At 44.9% G+C, this 19,277-nt stretch overlaps 1 protein-coding gene across 3 annotated transcripts in view; it reads left to right on the top strand.

Annotated features, from left to right (window-relative positions):
• Window positions 1-2,886: 2,886 nt before the first annotated feature.
• The window catches only part of arid1ab (AT rich interactive domain 1Ab (SWI-like)), a 69,406-nt gene continuing 53,015 nt past the window's right edge, over window positions 2,887-19,277 (top strand). For 2 of the 3 annotated variants that reach the window (XM_035793021.2, XM_035793020.2), the window contains exon 1: window positions 17,768-19,006. In XM_035793021.2, the coding sequence (XP_035648914.1) occupies window positions 18,086-19,006 (921 nt within the window). In that variant the 5' untranslated portion in view covers window positions 17,768-18,085. Of the gene's footprint in view, window positions 2,982-17,767; window positions 19,007-19,277 lie in introns of those variants that run through there. The other variant, XM_035793023.2, reaches the window with a different exon arrangement.

The following is a 19,277-nucleotide window of genomic DNA, read 5'->3' as shown; positions in this document are numbered from 1 at the left end:
TGTGACCGTAGCAGAGACCAAAAGAGCAGCGCAATTATTCAAACCGCATCTCATAGCCACTTTGATAACTCTACCTACATGTACAGATTACCTCAATTACCCCGACTAACCCATGCCCCCGCACATTGACTCTGTACCGGTACCGTCTTTATATAGCGTCGCTATTGTTATTTTACTGCTGCTAATTATTTGTTACTTTTATTTCTTATTTTGGTATTCTTCTTAAAACTGCATTGTCGGTTAAGGGCTTGTAAGTAAGCATTTCACTGTAAGGTCGACGACACCTGTTGTATTCAGCGCAAATACAATTTTATTTGATTTATATCTAATGTGCTAATGAAAAGCAATGATTTAATGTGCGCAGGAAATGGATTGTAAAAGCATGGGGTTGTGCATGGGTTGTGCATGGGTTGTGAACGTTTGAACACAATGGGATCCAAGTTTTCTGTCTATATACTCCATACAATAGTACTCATTACTGTATGTAATCTGCTGATTAAATGTATGCAAACGTACAAAGCATAGGTTGGGAAGGTGGTTGTCAGTGAGACCACAGAGTGAGAAACAAAGTTTCCTCCATACAAAAGCCCTGTGGTGGGGTCGCGGTGCTGACCCTTCATCCATTCCTCTGAAAAGGCATTATGTTCCAACTCAAAGCCAGCCACCACGGTGGATCAGGAGCTAAACCAGTCTGTGTCTAATACGCAGAAAGACCGGAGAGGCTAGGTCAGGAAATGTTGCATGGTGCAGAGTCACAGCCCTCTGCCCTCCTCCTCCCAGGGGTTAAGGGTCAGCTGTCAGCAGGCGTGTGTGTGTGTTCACCTGGATAGTCTAGGACTGCAGTATCGTCAACCCCGGACTCCCTTCCTCCCTCACTCAAACCATATGCTCTTTGTACGTAGGACTGCTTTGCCTACGTTGCTGTTACCAGAAGAAAATCCTTAGAATCACACAGAAATGTCTGAGTCCTGTTTAAAAAAAAAAAAAAAAATGAACATGTTGTAATATTGCAAACATCAATAAAGAAATTGTTTTTGTTGATTCTGTTAATCAGTTCGATTATGCTGTAATATTTCCTAAAGATTAAGTCTTTAAGGTATTTGTTATTTGTCTATAACCCAGGAAACTCAATCTCCTTCCAAATCATCTTGGCCCAGGCTAGATCTATGAATAGGAAGTATATAGGAGGGAATAAGGAAATGTCCAGCATATCACAGCCTATAGATAAAGGGATTATTCCACTTTGACCTGGTTTACTGTATGGGAATACAAACACGGCCTGTGTCCTTTGTTTTTGCAGTGTGACACTGTGTGTCCCATTTCAATTAGGCCATAACAGACTGCTAAACTGCTTTCATCATTATATATGCTCTCAGTACAGGCTATAAGAAGGAAATATGTACAACCATACAGTATGGACAACATAAAACATTGTTTAATACTTATAGCTGAAGAAAAATAACAAAATTGCTATTGCTTATTTATTTATTTTATCACCAGAGAGGTCAGGGGCACCATCCACGATGTGGAGTTTTTACCCTGAGACATCAATCTACAGCTGAATTCCAGGATGATGTGAAATTAATTCAGTTTTACCGGCCCACGGAACAGATGGCTATTTCATTCAGGACTCAGGCTAGTTTTGTTGCCTGGCAATCTCTCCCCAAACCAAATCAGAGACCATAAAGTGTCACTTACGGCCAGTGGAATCTGGTTTTCCACACTAGTCCGGCTGTGAAAATGTCAGGCATCCCTCACAAACCAAGGAGCCTCGGCTCTATTCGCCTCCCAGACACAAACCTCTACGCAAAACAGAAGCTGACTCAAAATGAATTGACGGGTTATATATTATATTAAGCCAAGGGAGTGGGAGGGAAGTCCCCTTTAAAGATATTGGAAATTAAGAATATGAAAGAGGGGAGAGAATTTGCCTTACAATCACTGTTTTGAATGAATAGCTCTGTGTACTGGGCCTGCATACAAAATAACAGATAGTCATATATGTGTAAAATAGATATTTCCCTCATTTCAAAATAATAATAATAATAAATAATATGGGGAAATATGTTTTGGAAATATTATAAACAGCATTTCCTCAATGTGCAGTAAAAACACTAAATTGCTGGTAGAATAACATATTTTATTCCCAGACAATCTTTGTGCATTTATGTATATTTTTCAATTAATGTACCAATTCAATATTTTTGTTGATAAACTATCTTTCCCAAAATTGCCTTCTATATTTTCTACCCGAGCCTTTCCACTTTTCGTTACCCTTATCTTCTATTTCTTTTCTCCCTTTCACCCTCTCTCTCCACTTCTCTTCTCTTCTAAGGCGGGAGTTACAGGAACAGCAGCAGGCAGGCAGGCCCCATCACCGGCGGAGCAACACAGGAATGCATTGTATGTGTTAGAAAGGCAGGACAGTCAGGCGAAATAGTCCATAAGTTAACTAAAATCGTCATTTAGTAGATTTTAATCACGATACACACACCCCTGTAAAATAGTGAGTGAAATCCTATTTTCTAGCACTATTTTCCAAGGTGAAATGGCTGGGTATTTTGTTGTTTTCCGGCAAAAAAACACAGTCACACACACACGCGCACACACACACACGCACAAGTGAGCCGCGGAGGAATCCTTAAGGTTGGCAGTGCGTGCTTCGCCGCTGAAAGCGCACACAGTAAATTGAAGCTAGAATCGCTTCGAAAACCCGGAGTGGCGTTTGATTTTAATCTAACCCAAAAACCATTTAAAAAGTATGCAAACAAAATTCCAGCGTCACATGTCTTCGGTTTAAATAGTGTCTCAATGTGAGAATTTAAATATATATTTTTCTATTCCCACATTTTAACTGTTAATAAATGCCATATTTGTGTTCATTGAGGGCAGGGCTGGTGTTCTGTACTCCAGACTAGAGCTGATATTTTACCTCATGGAAACAACGCCGGGGAAGCCTGCCTGCAACACACAGTCGTGAGGTAAAGATACATGTTTAAGTATCAATCTTTATATTTTTGCTATAGTAAAGTCAACTGTATTATTTTGTCCATATGCATTCTTATCAAATATTCCAGTCACATGGTAGGCAACATTAATACTGGGATAGAATAGAATACCATATTTTTTTCCAGAGGGAATTTATGTATTACAGCAGAAGAGAAACAATAAATAGAAATGGATTAGTTCATTTGGGTGATCTCCGCCAGACCTCAATCTTCTAATATAGGCTATACATGCCTGATGGCCAGAACTCCCTGACCATAGATTGTCTATATAGCCAACGATCTGAACTAGCCTGATCCTAAGTCTATCCACGCCAACTTTCTCCACTGTCTGCCCTCTGGCCCCGGAATGCGTCCACTGGCCGGGATTCTTCCCTCAAACAACACTCAAGTATTTGGAATGGGTGACAAAACCAACACACCTCCCTATTGGTCTATTGGTTATCCCCTGCTCCTCTGTTCTCCTCTGTCTGATGCCTCTGTCTGTCCCCATCTGTTTGTCCTCCTCTGTGCTCCGAGCATCAGAGGGGCTGTTGGACAGAGATACAGGCAGCCAGGCTGCAGCACATGTGAGAAAAGAAAAGACAGACCGATTTCAAGGAATGAGGCGGCCTCAGCCAGGACTTTAATCAAACATTGGGGTGCCACTGTGTTCGATGTCAATGTGACACCATTTCAAAGAGATGACATATTAGTGAACACAATAGGGAAAAATCACCTCCTGTTGGAGTGTTGGGAGTCTCTAAACAAAATTGCCTTTGCCCATGTCTCTGAAAGAGGCTGACAGCAGGGAGGTACATTTAGTTGACATGCAACCAAAATATTTTTGGGGAGGACTTCAAAGAAAATGATTCTCTATCATCACAGACAGGGTCTCTCTTGCTCTCTCTCTCTCTCTCTCTCGCTCTCTTTCTCTCACTATCTCTCTTTCTCATCCAGAAAGCTGATCTTAGTCTTTTTACCTCAGAAAATCATTGTGAAAAAGCAGAGCAGGAGGAGGATTTCATGCAAAATAAACATAGTGGTTCAATTTCAGTCAGTGCCGGTGTAAACGTCAGTAATGGTCACATTTGGAGAGTGGGGAGAACAGCCTTGGAATTATAATGTAAACGAATTGTATCTCTGAATGTTTTCCTGTATCCCTCGATGACATTCATTGGATGATCTGGAGGAAAGGTCAGCTCAGCATTCTGCACTGGGCCATGCTGTTATGTTTATTTAGACTGTATTGATATCACTCTGTGACTGCATGGCCCCTCCCGTCAGAAACCCCATGCTACTGTCTAGAGAAAACCCTAACCCATTACCCATATTGCATTTACCCATCAACCTTAGGGGCTAGGGGTTAGGGTGCAGGGCTAGTTTTGGGACACAGGCCCCTCAGTCAGTCCCCTGTTTGATTGTCACGTTTGTCTGGTTGACACAGAGAGCGTGCTGCCGTGGCGACAGGGATGGGGCTGGGGTTTACCCCTCCCTGTAGCGCCCAGCTGTCGATGGTTACATAATAGCAGGGCCTTGTCGGTCTGCCGGATGGCTTTGTCCCCCTGTCACTGAGGGTGATTGTGGCTGAGATTAAGCTGCGGGCGAGGAGCTGCTGCTGAGAGTTCCCTACCTGATCTCCAGCAGAGAAAACAAGCCAAACAGAGACTGCGTACCAAATGGCACCCTATTCCCTATACAGTGCACTACCATTGGCCCTATGGGTCCTGGTCAAAAGTAGTGCACTACATATAGGGTATAGCGTGCCATTTGAGACGTATCCAGAGTCACACATTTGGGGACGGACGCCGCGCTTACAGCTTAAAACACACAGACCCAGCTAGAGGCTGGAGTCGTTCCCCCTTTCCTTTCACACTGTGCTTTGTGTGGCTAAACAGTATTTCTTGTCTTGATTATGTGGTTGATGTTAAATGTATTGCCAGAGTAAAGACCACCAGTAGAGATTACACGGGCTGCCCATGAATGACACTTTCTCATAGCCTTGAATATTAAGGTTTCAAATGACATAAATGGCCAAATGGGGATACCATCTGGGGGTATGATGCCACGGCTAGGCTCTACTACGAAATGAAGTTGATACTAATTTCTGCAGCACGCGTTATATACATACACATTTTCACCTGAGACAAGTATCAAAGCTCCAGCTCTTGTAAAATATATAGTAGTTCTGCTAGCCACAACGGATTTGAACAGATTTAAATGCACCACCAGAAGTACAGTTCAAATCGGTACCTATTTTGATCCAGCTATTACTGTTGCATGTCTGCATTGTATTATTGCTATGACAAGGACATGCATGTGATTTAAGTAAGCGTGGTTTAATAGCAGGGTTATTGAGCTTGAAACCATGAAAATCAAGGGCAGTATGTGTGTCTGGGGGGGGGTCAATTTGTTGCGTTGAGGCCTGATTTCCCTGGTGCCGGTTTTGTTAATTTAATGCATTATGCCATTGTTTACCCAGCTTTAGAGCTAAGAGATAGTAGTTTAGTTTCGATAGGCAAACAACTCCTCTCAGACAAGTGGTCCCTTCCCTACCACAGAGGAGGATCACCATGGGTGCAGGGCCAGCAATTTCTCTGATTCGACAGAATCCTTTTTGAAAGCTCTACCAGTAGTCTGGGTTTGTGGTTGACAGAGTGACTCTGTGGCAGGCGCCCGTTCTCTTTCTCCCTGCTCCCTTCTGTCTCTCGCTCTCTCTGTCTCTGCCTCCCGCTCCTACCTCGGCCCGATCCAGGCCAGCTTTCCCCTCTCTCTCCCGGTTATAGCAGGGAGCCAAGCCTTACATTAAATCTGGGTTTCTGCATAACTGGCCTTGTGCATTTTTTTCAAGTCTGCTGGGCCTCCTCTCCCTCTCTCTCTCTCTCTCTCTCCCTGTCTCTCTCTCTCTCTCTCTCTCTCTCTCTCTCTCTCTCTCTCCCTCTCTCTCTCGTCTCTCTCTCTCTCTCTCTCTCTCTCTCTCTCTCTCTCTCTCTCTCTCCCCCCCTCTCTCTCTGACTCTCTCTCTCTCTCTCTCTCCCTTCTCTTGCAGTGGAAGAAGTGCCTTATACAGGCAAACCAAACCAAGCCTCCCCTTTGCCTCCTGCTCAATGTTTCTGTTGCTCTGTGTTCATACAGTTCTCTCTCGCACAACAATAGACATAACATGTTTCAAAACAAATAGTGTTATAATACTGTGATTGTCAATGCACCATTGTTTTTGACCCCCCTCTAGACACCCTTAATATGTTGTTTTTGCATTAGTCCTCGTGACTGACAGATAGAGGTCTACTGGGGGTGGAGCCTCTTCTTTTCATCTATTATCCACCTCCCTTCTTTTCATTTTCTTTCTAAATTGCATTCTCTAAAAAGGAATATAGTTATAACAGGCTCTGATAACAGCTGCATTTCTCCCATCCTCCTCCTCCTTACTGGTTTGCTGAAAGAAACACACGAAGGAAGGCAGACGAATGTCTCTCTCCTTGGTGTGTGAAATTAAACATAGCTATTGTCCCTGACTGTCTGGGTTCTTATAAGTCACTTTATTGTAACAGCCCGGTTGAGGATTGTGTAATGAGGCGCCTGCTGCTATCATAGACACCAGATATCAAAATCTCTCTTTGAGAAGCACTCAGCCAAATCCTTCAGTGGAGACACAGGTTCATGGACAAGGCACTGTCACAGCAGAGAAGTAGCATGACTGATATTAGTGGTTTCACATTCATACACCTATTTATCATATATAACACTTAGAAGACACTCACTTCCAACGTGACTCGGCGTATTTCACTCTTACCAGTGTTGCACCCTTACTGTAATTAAAATGATATGATTAATTCATGTGTGGGTCCTTTGCTCACCCCTCCAGTTCTGTGCACGGCCGCGGACTCAAAGCAACAATAGAGTAACAACAGTCTCATCAATCACTTTTTTTCATGAATACCTCCAGCCTCAGACCGAGGATTCATCTCTCTCTCTGTTTCTCAGAGGTTATCCTCCTGTTGGAGCCACGGCTAGGCAGCAGAACACTATAGTGACACATGCCAAACAAAACCCTTGGTTAGCACTCTGAGTATGTGGGCATCGTGCCTTTGCCAGCCTCCATGCTGTAGGGGTCTGTGCCAACCTTTTATAAATGCCCTATTTGGCAGCAGCCATGTTCAGCTCTGCCCTGCCGAGGCATAATTTTTTCTCTCAAGGTTCCAGTTCAAATACCCTCTCCTCTAAATGTGAACATGTTCCAAATTCTAGAAGCTAGTTTGTATTTCAAATGTTATGGTGATATTTAAAGGAAACCATGAATAATGTTCTGCCACCTCATCTGGCAATAGTCAGCAACAGACACAAGTAAACTAAGTTTGCTCTGTCATACATTATAGGAATCAAACACTATAGCCATTTTTTTGTTGGTTATCCTCATTGGATTCACTCAATGGATAGAGAGAGATGGCAGCTTTTGCTTTGTAGTGTCTACTCTCTAATTTCTAGGTTTTCAGATAGCTAATTGGCTGGATACGCCTCCTATCAGTCAGCTATAGGCCTACAAAGGAGCACTCTCAACTCAGTGTCTGTCTTTCTTTCTTTTTTCAGCATTTCAATGCAAATATCTCAAATCCTACACCCCTCTTTACACACACACACATGGACACACACACACACACACACACACACACACACACACACACACACACACACACACACACACACACACACACACACACACACACACACACACACACACACACAGACACAGAGACACACACACACAGACACAAACACACACACACCCACACACAGAGACACACACACACACACACACACACACACACACAGAGACACAGACACACAGACACACAGACACACGCACACGCACACAGACAGACACATAGACACACACAGCCTTCACATTGTCCAGGTCTTGGGGCCAATCATCAGGTCTAGATAATAGTTGTCCTTCCAAAGCCTCTGTGCTCCTTTATCTGCTGTCCCCCCCCCCCCACAGGGACGTCACAAAGCCAGGACTAAGTTTTCTTTTCACAGTTGACTGGTGGGTGGTGTTGGACGGTGTGTGTGTTTGTGTGTGTGGTGGTACGGGAACATGGAACCCCCAGCATGGGTGCGAGGGTTCATTCCTGAAGTGTGCCGTCGACCCCACGCGTCGGCATGTCCTGTCACACTGTCACAGCTGCACCTCTCCCATGGTGGAGGGGCCACGGCTATGGTCCCCAGGCCCACAGAGGAGGGAGTGGGCGGGTGTGTGTCTCAAAGAAAAATGAGGAACAGAGCCTGTGGAGGACCCGATTAGATCCAGAGAGGATCTTGTGGTTGATGTTGTTACAGGCCTGACCAGCCTGCCTCTGGTCTGACACCTCCACACCTGGTTTGTAACTCCCTCTCCAGCATTGAAAGCATTGCATGCATTCTGTATGTTGACAATGTAACCGCCAAGGTTTATTCCCAATCTCTCCTCCTCGGTCTCTGTATCAGTATGTATGGGCCGGCAGGTTAGCCTAGTGGTTAGAGCGTTGGACTAGTAACCGGAAGGTTGACAAGGTACAAATCTGTCGTTCTGCCCCTGAACAGGCAGTTAGTTAACCCACTGTTCCTCGGCCGTCATTGAAAATAAGAATTTGTTTTTAACTGACTTGCCTAGTTAAATAAATGGAAATGTATGCATGCATGTATTTCCTTATACATCTCTCTCTCTCTCATCTGTCTCTGTTTCAACATGTACCCCTGCACATATCTCTGATCAAACTGTAGCCACTGCTGCTAATATATTCACAGCGTTTAGAATTTCCCTTCATCTGTGGCCTCTGAGTTGTTGTGGTGCTCCGGCTCACACTCCAAATAACACAAACACCGTAAAGCACGTTAGAGACTCCGTGGGAGACCCCATTAGAGACTCCGTTAGAGACTCCGTGGGAGACTCCGTGAGAGACTCTGTGAGAGACTCCGTTAGAGACTCCGTGGGAGACCCCATTAGAGACTCCGTTAGAGACTCTGTGGGAGACTCCGTGAGAGACTCCGTGAGAGACTCCGTTAGAGACTCAGTGGGAGACTCCGTGAGCGACTCCGTGAGAGACTCCGTTAGAGACTCCGTGGGAGACCCCATTAGAGACTCCGTTAGAGACTCCGTGGGAGACTCCGTGAGAGACTCCATTAGAGAATCCGTAAGAGACTCTGTAAACAATAGGCTATAACATAGAGTTGAAGAGGGAATGATCCTATTCAGTGTCTGCAATACTACTGCTACTACTCATTTTCATTGAGTTTCTCCTCACTGTCACACAGTAGCTGTCACTCAGGCAGTTGAGGGAAAAGTAATAGTAATGCAGTAGAAATGTATGACTAGTAGAGCAGACGGAGCTGTTCGGATGATGACTTGTACACTAAAGTACTCAAATCTTAAGATGAATTTCAACAACTATCAAAGCCGAAACTAAATAGATTCTTTGTATTTTCTCTGGTGGGCAACGAGCGGTCCGATTCATCTTCTCAGTCTGTCATGGTTCAGATTGATTTGCACAGCTTCAAGGGCTGTTCTAAAACTGGCAGCTCAATTATTCAATCTGCACTGTGTCAATATGTCCAGCTTGGCATCACATCACTCATACTGCCCAGCCCGGCCTGACCAGTCCAACTGGCCGCCCGTCCCCTCAATGGACAGGTCTTTCTTCGACACAACAAACTCCCAACTCCTCAGTCCCCTACCATTGATTACTGTCCTGGCTCCTCAATCAGTTTTCCTCTCTGTGTACCATATAGAAACCAAGCAGTCTAATGACTGCCATGTCTGTTTTACATGAGCCAAACAAATTGGTCCATTTTATGTTGCTGTGTTTTCATTCTTTACCTGACACTCCTCTGTGCTGCCCATCAGTCCTTCTCTCATCCTTATTTTGGTACTGCGGAGTCCCCTTCTCATGACAGCGTGCTCAGTGTGATTGTCAGGGACCGACTGAGTGCTCTGTCACCAGCGGAACAAGTTGCACAATATGTTTGTGTGTGTGTGTGTGTGTGTGTGTGTGTGTGTGTGTGTGTGTGTGTGTGTGTGTGTGTGTGTGTGTGTGTGTGTGTGTGTGTGTGTGTGCGTGCGTGCGTGCGTGCGTGCGTGCGTGCGTGCGTGTGTGTGTGTGCGCGTGTGTGCAACCAGAGGAACGAGTACGGTGCGCTCTATGACCCACTAAGGAGCAGTTCTCAGTGTGAGGACAATGATGAGTCCTTACAACTACAGAGATGATTCTCTCCATTCTCTCTGCTCTCTCTCTTTTAATCCCTGATGAAAGTCTGTCTGGAGCACTTCTCTGTCCTTGTGAGGAGGACACCATGTTTTGTGAGTGCTCTTAACCCTGCTCTGTGCTTCGTTTAGACTGGGGGTACCCTTCTCTCTCTCTCTCTCTCTCTCTCTCTCTCTCTCTCTCTCTCAATTTAAATTTAAGGTGCTATATTGTCATGGGAAACATATGTTTACATTGCCAAAGCAAGTGAAATAAACAAAAGTGAAATAAACAATAAAAAATGAACAGTAAACATTACATTCGCAAAATAAAAAGACATTTCAAATGTCATATTATGTCTACATACAGTGTTGCAATGATGTAAAAATAGTTCAAGTACAAACAAATATAGGTTGTATTTACAATGGTGTTTGTGGCAACAGGTCACACATCTTGCTGCTGTGATTGCACACTGTGAAAGTTCACCCAATAGATATGGGAGTTTCTCAAATTTGGATTTGTTTTCGAATTCTTTGTGGGTCTGTGTAATCTGAGGGAAATATGTGTATCACGTTTTAAGCAAGACCCAGATGCAGACAGTGTCGAAGTATCAAATGTTTATTACTAGAACAGGGGGCAGGCAGAACGACAGGTCAAGGGCAGGCAGAGGTCAGTAATCCAGATCAGAGTCAAAAGATACAGAACGGCAGGCAGTCTCAGAGTCTGGGCAGGCAGAGGTCAGTAATCCAGGGCGGTGTGACAAGGTACAGAAAACAGGAGCAAAGGGCTGTGAGACATGGAAAGTGGGATGTACACGGCGGGTACGGGGCAACAGAGGACAGACAACAGAGGGGCTAATGACCTTGGAGATGGGGAAAGGGCCGATAAACCGGGGGGAGATTTTGCGGGACTCCAACCGGAGGGGCAGATCCCGGGTGGACAGCAATACCTTCTGCCCGAGACGATACCGGGGATTCGGGGTCCGGTGACGGTCCGCTTGTTGTCGATACCGGGAGGTGGTCTTGAGAAGGGCTGACCGGGGTCTCTTCTAGGTTTTGGCCTTTCTAGGGAGTTTTTCCTAGCCACCGTGCTTCTACACCTGCATTGCTTGTTGTTTGGGGTTTTAGGCTGGGTTTCTGTACAGCACTTTGAGATATCAGCTGATGTACGAAGGGCTATATAAATACATTTGATTTGATTTGATGTAGGTACGGTGACAGAGGAGGACAAATGTCTGGGCTGAAGGTATGCCAACCTCTTCCTCTTTCTCAGGGAAGAGTGGAGGTTGATAGCCCAGGGAACAATCAAAGGGCGAGAGACCCGTGGCAGAACAAGGAAGGGTGTTGCGGGCGTATTCGACCCACACTAGTTGCTGGCTCCAGGTGGTGGGGTTGGCGGAGACCAGACAGCAAAGTGTCATTTCCAAGTCTTGGTTGGCTCGCTCAGAATGGTCGTTGGACTGGGGGTGGAACCTAGAGAACAGGCTGGCTGATGACCCAATGAGTGTGCAGAACACCTTCCAGACCCGGAAAGAGAACTGAGGACCCCAGTCGGAGACCATGTCTACTGGGAGTACATGGATCCGGAAGACGTGCTGCACCATGAGCTGGGCGGTCTCTTTTTTGCAGATGGTAGCTTGGGGAGAGGAATGAAGTGAGCAGCTTTGAAAAACTGATCCACTACTGTCAGGATGGCAGTGTTGCGATCAGATGGGGGGAGACCCGTGACAAAGTGCAGGGCTATGTGAGACCAGGGACGGTGAGGGACAGGCAGAGGTTGAAGGAGACCAGCCGGAGCTAGCCAAGGAGTCTTGTTCTGCGCACAGACCATGCATGCGGCGACGAACACGGAGACGTCGGGAATCATGGTCGGCCACCAAAAGCATTGTCGCACAAAGGCCAGGGTCTGACAGGAGCCCGGGTGTGCCCACTCCAGGACCGGGTAGGGACCATGTCAGGAACAAACATCTGGTTATCTGGGATGTAACTTGACGTCCAGGGCAGAACGCTGGGACAGGACAGACCCCAATCCGACATCCGAAGCATTGGCCTCCACCACGAACTGGCGGAACAGGTCAGGATGAACCAAGATGGGAGCTGTGGTGAAACAGTGTTTGAGATCCTGGAACGCTGGGGACCACGTGAACGGAACCTTGGGAGAGTTGAGTGCAGACAGGGGGGAAGCCAGGGTGCTGTAACCTCGGATAAAGTGCAGATAAAAGTTAAATCCCAGGAAACGTTGCAGCTGCACTCTGGACGTAGGCTGGGGCCAATCCACCACTACTCTCACCTTCCTGGGATCCGTCTTTACACTACCTGCAGCGATGATGTAACCCAGGAAGGGGATGGTGGAGAGATGGAATTCACACTTCTCCGCTTTCACAAAAAGCTGGTTCTCCAGGAGGCGTTGGAGAGCCTGTCGGACGTGTAGCACGTGTTCTTTGGCAGAGCGGGAGAAGACAAAGATGTCGTCGAGGTAGACGAAGACGAACAAGTTCAACATGTTGCGGAGAACATCATTAACCAGAGCCTGGAACACAGCAGGGGCATTGGTAAAGCCAAATGGCATGACCAGATACTTGTAGTGACCGCAAAGTGGCCCGGGCCTTACTGAACACCTCCCGGAGGTCCTGGTACTCCGCGGGAATGACGGAATACCGGCAATGGCGGCAACTTCCGAGCCCCCAGGAAGACGTCCCGGAGCAGGCTGCGCTGACTTCAGGCACTGAGAGTGGCAGAACGGGCTCCAACCCATGATGGCACCAGCAGACCAGTCACTAAGGGGATTGTGTTGCAATAAGGGGATTGGCTCTTCTGCAGGTTTATTTCTCTGCAGGTGATGGCTTTTTTATGGAAGATTTGGGAATCGTTTTCTTTTAGGTGGTTGTAGAATTTAATGGATCTTTTCTTGATTTGGATAATTAGCGGGTATCGGCCTAATTCTGCTCTGCATGCATTATTTTGTGTTTTACGTTGTACACTGAGGATATTTTTTGCAGAATTATGCATGCACAATCTCAATTTGGTGTTTGTCCCATTTTGTGAATTCTTGGTTGGTGAGCGGACCCCAGACCTCTCTCTCTCACACACACACAGTGAGAGAAATTGAATGTTTAGAGAGGTGTGTGTGCATGCATGCTTGTCTGTGTTCCAACCTGTGTGTGTGACTGAAGTTTTCATACTGAATATTCAGGGGTTTTCAAGAATGAAAATACTTCAGAAATGCCCCAAAGCAAATGATAACTTCAGATAAAAAGTCATTCTCAGATAAAAGTACACTGGTCTAAACTGAATATATCCTATTAGCTTTGTTGTGAAAGCCTGTCAAGATGCACAGGTGTGTGTGTGTGTGTGTCCTAGCCTATTTTCACATTAGGAGCTGAGAGGATTCCATCTCTGACTGAATACAGAATACTAGCAGCCTCACACTGTTTTCTATGACAGGAATTTGATGTTTGCTTAGTATCTGGTGGTGTGTTAGAGGGTAAAAATACACATGGTTTGATTCCGTTGTATCAAATCAAACTCTTTTTGGTGTGAGTTATTTGGTGCTGAGATTGAGAATACTAACCAAGAGATGATATCATTGATAATAACCTGTTTCTAATATCATCATGATGCATTGTATTCCTTTCTTTAAACAGATTAAGTATTTGAATTGGGTATACACGTATGCCGGTCTGAGCTCTTATGTACATTATCCTACAGGGAGTAAGCCGGGCAGCCATTGGACAGTTGTCAAAGTGGTACTTCCCTCCTTCCCATGCACACTCCAGACTATGTGTTCTATTGCTGCCTGGCAACCAACTGGACACAGCCCAACTGCACTTTGTGTGCGTCTTATTTTATGTCTATGTGTGTGTTTGTGCACGTGTGAGCAAGCCTGTGTGGCAGGCCTTGTGTGGGAGTGTCCCTGACATTTACTGTGAGCATGTGCGTCTATGACAGCATGTTGTTGAGGGAATGTACGTTTTTCTCTCTCTCTCTCTCTTTGTGCTTGTGGGAGTATGTATATTTGGCGGGCTGAACATGCGGGGCTGCTTTTTCAGTAATGAATGCAAGTGTGTGTGTGTGTTTGTGTGTCTCCCAGTCACTCCAAACTCAACTCCAGTCTTGTTAAGAAATTCCACTCCACATAATTGGGTTGTCTTGGCGATCAAATGGCTCCATTCCCAGACTAGATCTCTGGGGATTAAAAAAACTTCTCAATGATCTGTCATCAATTAACTTCCTCAAGACTGACACTTTTACCATCGCACGCCTGGGTCAAAAAAGAGAAAAATAAATGTACTATACAAAAATGTCTCTATAGCTTTATGACACAGACTGAAAAATAATTAACTATGAATGCCTCAACAAGGCCTCTGGGTGAACTTTGTTAAATCACTTACTCTTTGGAAAGAACTGCAGAATGTTATTGGCCAACGATGTTGCACTCAGATTGGTGTGGGTTTTAAGCTCATAAAAAAGACCTAGAATTTGGATTTCATTTGATGATGATGAATATTGAGTACGTATTATTTACAGTTCAGTCGAGTGTATGTGGTTGGAAGGATGAATTGTTAAGTTTTGGATCCCGGTCAGGGGTTGTAACTGTGGATAGTGGACGCCAGAACAGTGCATTCTCCAGCAATGTGCTTCTTCTTTTGTATACTCTCCTAGTGAAGGCCTGTGATACTGAGGAAATACTGAGTAAAGGCCCTCTTGCTGACAATTGCATAAATACATTTGAATCATCTCTTATCATTCATTCCAACCAATGTCTTCACATTATACATCTTTGTTATCATAGCATTATGTTTCACCAATTGCCCTCCCATTTACTCAACATTTTGAAATAATGCTTTTCCTTGATGCATTGTTTGTTGTTGTTTTTACATAGAGGCCTCTAATCAATACTTAATATCAAAAGAAAAAGTAGTTCCTGGCTGTATTCCCCTGGCATGTGTCCAGGTCTGTATCCGTGGTGATGGTGGAGGAACTCAGGCCACCAGGCTTGGGGTGATGCATCATGGTCAGCTACACGGTGGGGTACAGAGTAAATACTCCTAAATCCCCATCCTAGGACAGATGTGACTGTGTAAGGAGTCCAATCTAAGTAGCCTTCTTAACACCTTCATAACATTTCATAATGTCATTAACAACTGATTCAACCAATGTTATTTCAGGTGGTTGATGACCTGAGATTATAAAGCCTAGAGGATGGTTGTAGAAGTTACATCCAAAGCAGAGTGTTTGCCTCTGGGTCAAGACAGTTGAGTGGGTATCTGGAGTGAATCTTTCTATATTCAAATGGTCCAAATAAAACTTTATGAAGACTAATAATGTCTGAAGAATACTTTATGAAGACTAATAATGTCTAAAGCATACTTTATGAAGACTAATAATGTCTAAAGCATACTTTATGAAGACTAATAATGTCTGAAGAATACTTTGAAGACTAATAATGTCTGAAGAATACTTTATGAAGACTAATAATGTCTGAAGAATACTTTATGGAGACTAATAATGTCTAAAGCATACTTTATGAAGACTAATAATGTTTAAAGCATACTTTATGATGACTTAATAATGTGTGAAGAATACTTTATAAAGTCTAATAATGCCTGAAGAATACTTTATGAAGACTAATGTCTAAAGCATACTTTATGAAGACTAATAATGTCTAAAGTGCCTTTGTCTTACATGGATTCAACAAATCACTATATGAATTTTTTGCATTATCAATGATTGTCATTTAGAATTATATTTACGTTTCATTTAGTTTAACGGGAGCTAATAATACTGTAGCAGAATATAGTATAAGGTGTGTGTGTGTGTGTGTGCAACCAGAGGAACGAGTACAGTGAGCTCTATGACCCACTAAAAAGCAGTTCTCAGTGTGAGGACAATGATGAGTCCCTACAACTACAGAGATGATTCTCTCCATTAGGACTAATTCTAAAAAGAAGTGTGCAGACAAAATATATTTAAAACCAGGTGTAACAGACGATAATATCAGTGAATGGGAGCAGGGTGGAAAATAGGACAGGAGTTGTGAAAAATAGACAGGGTCCCCTTATGATAAACACCAAGTTTATGCTGAAAAGAAAAAAAAGAAAGATCCCAACCCCCCCTCTCCTCTGTCTGCCTCTCTCTATATTCTAGCAGCACACAGCAACACTCCTCCCTCTCTAGCCAATATAGTCAGTCAGGCTTCTGGCCCCCACCCCCACACCTCCCCCTTTTACAGCCTGTCTGTCCTTCCTCCCTTAATGCACATTTCAGAGAAAAAAAAATAAACAAAACTTAAACTAAGGGGATCCCCTTTCCCATGCTAGTCAGTAGTATGAGCCTGGCCGCTGTAACTCTTCGCCAGAAAGCCCTGCATTGTAGAGGAGAAAAGGGCTGTGCTGAGCTGTGCCTGCGCTGCCCATCCCCCACGCGCTGATAGCAAAGTTCTGCTGCTTTTGCAAGCAGAGAGAGGCTGCTGCTGCTAGGAGAGAACACGAGGCAGGCAGGCGGGCGGAGAGAATGAGGAGAGGGGGTGGGGAGGGAGAGAGGGAGAGAGCAGCAGAGTGGGGAAGAGGAGAGCGTGGCTGTTGTCATTTGATTATTTACTTTATTCTTTCTCAAAATCTCCTCTTGATTTATCCTATAGGCTATTCTACGAAACCACACACACATTTTCAACGGTTAATTTTGCTTTAGATATATCATTATATGTAGGCTTTTTCAGTGGCTCACACGTTTTGTTTTCTCTCAATTTCTATTTCAATTTTGTTTTCTCTCTCACTCTGCTTTTCTCTTTTTTATCTTCACTTCCTGCTCTGTGACTGGCTCAGTCCATCCCCCATCCTTCTTCCCTTTTTCTATCCTTCTTTCTCTAGCTCTCTCTCTGTCTCTCAATTCAATTCAAAATGCTTTATTGGCATGGGAAACATATGTTTACATTGCGAAAGCAAGTGAAATAGATAATAAACAAAAGTGAAATAAACAATAAAAATGTACAGTAAACATAACACTCTCTCTCTCTCTCTCTCTCTCTCTCTCTCTCACACACACACACTGTAATTTATTGCTTTCCTCTCCACATATCAAGCCCTCTGCTTTTGCTAGTTGTTTCGTTCTCTCTCAGCACATGGCAGGAGTCAATCCCAATCTTAATACTATGTAACTGTGTGAAAATATTGTTGATACGATGCAATTATAAACATATACTTATATTGTGTGTAGAATTATATAGTCTCCCAGTAACATATTCATATGTGTGTCTACTCTGTATAAAATGAAAACTAAATGCATTATAACTATGCAGATTGAATCTTTAAGACAAATCTATAGAGCCTGTAATGGAAATAATTGATGATTTACAGATTATATGGTTGTCCACAAAATAGCCGAAATGCTGGATGTTATGAATTATGTTCCATATATAAGTCACATTATTTATCATGTTCTGCTATAGTCTCTCTAGGACGAGCTCTATAACCCCTTCAAAATAAACAGAATACATATTTTTTCCCTGCTTGTTATAGCCTAGTCGCCTCCTACCTACTGGTTGAATCCGCTCCGTGTTTTGCGTTCATCTGAACGCTTCAGTAAAATGGCTGTGTCTCGCCAAGCCTCGTGCTGGTTTGGTCGGTTTCTTGCTCACACTCTCGTTCTGTAAGAGAAGCCTTCCCACATTCTCTGTTGGTTAATTTAATTCCCTGGATCCTTATTTATATTCTTCCAGTAACTTTCCAGTCGAATCGGAGACGGGAGTGGATGCCGGATTAGGTCCGGAGGTAGGGGGAATGATCCGGGACACGGGTACATTGTTATAAACAATTGTATTTATGTTCAATGCTATTCAGAGAGCTCGATTGTGAGTGACTCGCTGTGAGAGGCAGAGAGGGATATCATGGCCGCGCAGGTCGCTAGCGTCGCCACTCTCAACACTAGCCCGCCATCCGAACTTAAAAAGCCGGATCGGGACCCACTGGAGGAGTCGGTACCGGGAGAGAAACAACATGTAAATAAGGAACCGGGATCTGACAACGGATCTCCTGGACAGAAGGATCTGCAGGACGGGGCCGATGCTGGAAATGTAGGGGGAGGAGGTGAGCCTGACATGAAGAACGGGAACGGGAATTCGTCCAGGGTGAATAATAATAACAACCAGAATGATACTGGGGGACCGGAGGGGAATAACCACTCCGGGATGGGCCATCACCACCAGGGCTCATTCCCTCCACCTCCTTACGGTTACAACCAGCACTACAGCCGGGGCCCTTTTCATCAACATGGCGGACAACAAAGCCCTGGCATGGCAGCTGCAGCGGGGCCGGCAGTGCAGCCAGGTAACATGATGGACCCATACCCGCCCAACTCACACGAGCACGGGTTCCCCAACCATTTTAACAACTACAGCCCCTTCCCGAACCGGACTTCTTATCAGGGCCAAGGATACGCCATGAATTCCCCGCGTAATAACCAGCCCCCGGCGGCTGGGGGGCAGCCAGGCAAGCAACAGCCAGCAGGCGGAACTACAGCTATGGCTGCCTCGTACAATAATCAGAGGTATAACATAGGAAACCTACAACCCACGTCTACCCCGACTTTAAATCAGCTTCTAACGTCTCCCAGCTCAACGAGGACCTACCAGAATTACCCACAAGGAGACTATAGTAACCAGGAAGGGGCTAGCAAGGGAGCAGCAGATATGGCCAGCAGTCAGTATGGTGGGGGCCATCCGGGTTGGCAACAAAGGACCCACCACCCGCCTCCAATGAGCCCAGGGAACACGGGACCTGGGAACACGGGACCTCTGAACAGAAACCAGGTAAACTTTTCTCTCAGTACTGGTGCACTTTGAGCAAGTTGCAGATAGCTCTGTGTAGCAGTGAAGGGTTGCAATGGAACAGCCATTGCCCATGTAGCTTAGCTAGGTAGCTCTCTAAAATGGCTGCCTCTGTTTTCTCCTTACACCACCTCCTTTTAGAGTATTTAAACAGAGAAACAAGCCATGTCTGTGCTAAAATACAAAACTCACTGAGCTGGTAAAGATGTGTAGCTTCTGCCTGGTCAGGGGCAAAGGGGACACGTTTGAGAGG

The sequence above is a fragment of the Oncorhynchus keta genome, chromosome 19, assembly GCF_023373465.1.
Source record: "Oncorhynchus keta strain PuntledgeMale-10-30-2019 chromosome 19, Oket_V2, whole genome shotgun sequence".
NCBI lineage: Eukaryota > Metazoa > Chordata > Actinopteri > Salmoniformes > Salmonidae > Oncorhynchus > Oncorhynchus keta.
This window is presented reverse-complemented; position numbering and strand designations above follow the sequence as displayed.